The sequence below is a fragment of the Antrostomus carolinensis genome, unplaced genomic scaffold (assembly GCF_000700745.2).
Source record: "Antrostomus carolinensis isolate BGI_N321 unplaced genomic scaffold, ASM70074v2 scaffold21745, whole genome shotgun sequence".
In the NCBI taxonomy this organism is placed as follows: Eukaryota; Metazoa; Chordata; class Aves; order Caprimulgiformes; family Caprimulgidae; genus Antrostomus; species Antrostomus carolinensis.
The window spans coordinates 1,163-4,629 of record NW_010315994.1 but is presented as its reverse complement, the minus strand read 5'-3'; the positions used below and the strand labels follow the sequence as shown (position 1 = coordinate 4,629).

At 49.3% G+C, this 3,467-nt stretch overlaps 1 protein-coding gene across 1 annotated transcript in view; it reads left to right on the top strand.

Annotated features, from left to right (window-relative positions):
- Positions 1 to 3,467, top strand: part of AXIN2 (axin 2) — a gene marked incomplete at its 3' end in the record, with an annotated part of 16,130 nt that overhangs the window by 11,565 nt on the left and 1,098 nt on the right. The window contains exon 3 of the mRNA XM_010168150.1: positions 2,060 to 2,162. Coding sequence (XP_010166452.1) covers positions 2,060 to 2,162 — 103 coding nt within the window. The remainder of the gene's footprint in view (positions 1 to 2,059; positions 2,163 to 3,467) is intronic.

Here is a 3,467-nt window from a genome sequence, read left to right as displayed (position 1 = left end):
CTTCCCCATCTGGCCTCTTGGCCTGCTGTTTGTGGAGGACACCTCCTCTTTAATTGAAGATGTTAACGGGATTAGTCCCGTGTGTATGTGTCCCTGGAACGTGCTCATGCTGGCATTTTCACTTCCCTTTAAAACACCTGTTTTACTGGTTATTCCCTATATTGAAGCTCTTCCCTAAGCCACCCTTACCTTAGTAAGCCTCAATTAACAAATACTTCTCTGAAACTACAGATAATTTGGTTTTCACCTTAGATTTGCTTTTTCCCCATCCTCCCCCAAACAGCATGGCATGTGTCCCAAGCCCTTGTTGCCCCATGGGTTCATGGAGCAGAAGTACTTGGTGGCCACCAGTGGCTGAGGTCAGTGGCCATGGTCAGCTGTGGTGGCCAGTGATTTGCTGGGCTGCTTCCCCAGAAAGTGCTCCAGAGCGCTGTGTTGTGCAATGGGGTCATTAGGACAATTATCTCCTTTCACTTGTAATGTAACATTGTCTAGAGGAGGCTGATGTTCATCTTGTGGCATCAAGGACTTTCTCTGCCATCCCAGCGTGCTCTCTTTCATTATAAAGATTTTTTCCAAGTTTATTAAGATGAAATTGTCCTGATCTTTCACTCCAGGCTTTGCAGCTTAATCTTACTCATTAAAACAATTTAATGGCAACTAAACGCTTTGGCCAAGATCTTCACAAAGGCCTGTGATAACATGCTTCAAACCTTGAGCGTGGAGTGATGGCATCTAATCATCCTCCTCAAGAGAAGGGACCTTGGTGTCCCTGGAAAGGTGTCTCCTTGTGCTGTGTCTCCAGCTGAATGTCCAAAACATGTCGGTGTGTGGCCACGGGAGGTGGCACATAGGGATGCCATCCCACGTTGGCTTTTCTGGCAGCAGTTCAGGGCTACCACTGCCTGCTTGGCCACTGCCGTAGCTCCTCCTTGGGCAGGAGCTGTTTTCTCTCTTCAGGAGATGAGTCAGGTGTGGGGGCAGGTGGATGAAAGGGACAGGAGCAGAGATCAAGGTTATTCAGCCAGTCTGAGGGAAGGGGTGAAATTAGACATTCAGGATCTCCAAGCATGCTCTTCTGGCTGTCCCCACTGTCTGTAGAAGGCCCTTTAATCCTAACTGAGGTAATTTTTTGCGTGGCCAGATGAAAACACCCCATGTTGCCTCGAGCAGGCTGTGCAGGGGGCTGGTCCCACTGGTGCTCCTCACCTGGTCTCTTCTTCATGGCCGTGATTCGACATGGCCAAGGGGAACAACATCATGCCCAGAGGGTACAGCTTGGCTTTGCTCATGGCTTGCGGTGGCCTGCCTGTGCTGGCCGGCCTCAGGGCAGGAGAAGCATCCTGGATCTTAAGTAGGGATGGAGGTGACACTGGCACAGGTTGCCCAGAGAGGTGGTAGAAGCCCCATCCCTGGAAACACTCAGGGTCAAGTTGGACGAGGCTCTGAGCAACCTGTTCCAGTTGAAGATGTCCCTGCTTATTGCAGGGTGGGCTTGGACTAGATGACCTTGAAAGGTCCCTTCCAACCCAAACCATTCTGTGAGGAGCAGCCTTTTGGTGGCCATCCATCTTCGGCCTCTTCCTTCTTATTTCCACAGTGCCACCACCCCATGGGGTGTTGCAGAGCTTGGGGAAAGTTGTGGTCCCAGAGAGTGTAATTCGGTGGTGAAAAAGCACCAAAATAAAGGGCAGAAGCAGAAAATAAACATTGGAAGGGCCTTTTGGTAACAGTAAGATACCTCAGAAGTTAAACTGATGGGATCTTTGGGTGTCTTCCTGTGTGGAGTCGCTTTCAGCTTGCTTTTCAGCTTTTGCTTAATTACTGCATATCCATGTAGATGGTGACACAGGCCCTTCCCAAGCCACCAGATGTTTGAGGCTTCTCCTGGCTTCGGGTGATGTCCAGAGGGCTCAGCACCTCTGGGAAGGTGGACCTGTGGTGTACCTGGTTGGGTAGACCTGTGACATGCCAGGGTGGTTTCAGAGGTGATGGAGAGTGTCTTGGTTAGAGCATGGGGAGAACCTTTGCTGATGGTTGACCTCTTTTCCATGTGCAGAGATGGGATCCCCCCATACAGAATTGGGAGCAAGAAGCAGCTCCAGCGGGAGATGCATCGAAGTGTCAAGGCCAACGGTCAAGTTTCTCTACCTCATTTTCCGGTAAGTTCAGGTGGAAGCTGCAGGGTCTGGGTTGGCCATGGGAAATGCTGGGATGGGGAACGAGCAGAGGTGGAGGGAAGGGAGAAGGGGAGGAGAGGGTTTCCATCCCTACGTGATGCCAGACGAGAGATTCTGCTCTGCGTTGAGTGGGAGCCAAAAACCTGCTTGTGCCCAGTTGTATTTGGTCCTTCCCTGAAAGCCAGGTGCTAATTAGGACTTTTCCATAGCACTGAATTTGTCCTCCTGCTCCAAATCCAAGCAGAGATTCCCCGGTTGGGTCTAGTGAGAGCCTTGGCTCCATCCACCACCTTGATATCTCCACTAGTGCTGAGCAGACCGGGGCTTGGCCTTGTGCACATCACTGGTGACCTTCAGAAGCACTCCACCTGTAAGCTGGTGTGGGAAGCAGGATCTCCCAAAAAAGAGACATTTCCAGCAGATACGTTCCTTGCTTTGAGGGGACTCGATTTGTGACGTTACCATCCTCTCAAAAAATTAACTCGCTGACTTGCTAATTCAGTTGACTTGCAGCCTCCCGATCCCTGCAGTGAATAAACTGTTTACACAGACAAGTAGAAACTTATCTTGTCTTGAGATTAATATGCTAAAATTCCTCTTTCTGCTGTCTTAAGCAGCAAGAAATCATAGATGATATTTCCAGGAGGGGGGCTGGGGGGGTGGCAGGAATTGGTTTATATGGTTTTTCTTTTTTGTATTTTATTTTTTTTTAATTTTTTTTCCTTTCCTCCATAAAGAAAGTTCTATAGCCTGAGCTTGTAAATTAGATTATTTTGTCCCAGGGCGTGCAAATCGACTTTCTCTGTAAGGCAGTGCTTTGATCAGGGACTGAATAGAGCCAGCTTGTGTAAGAGTGACAATTTCCAGCAGAGTGGCCTTTTTCTACCCTCACATCATTTCTGGAGCTAAGTGGTTGCCGGAGAGAGGCCCCACCTCATCTGGTGGGTAGTATGTGAAAGAGTTGGCAGTTCAGCTTTCTGCTTTCAGGGGGGAAAATAGAAAAAAAAAAAAGAAAAAAAAAAGGGAGAGTAGGGGCCAGGAGTGGGGTGCGTGGGGGTGGCAGGAGGGAGGGCACAGTTGGGTGGGTGGTTTATTTTTCCTCTTCCTCCCCACCCCCCCACCTCCTCTTTTCCTGCCATGTTTGCTTCTTTTGGCAGAAATTCGCGTTTTGCCTTTTTATATTCTGCACTTGATTTGGAGATGTTCCCTTTTTCCCTTGATAGATCTGCTTGAGGCAGCCAAGCTCAGCAGTGTAGCACCGCTAGCCTGCAGCAGCTTTCTTCATTT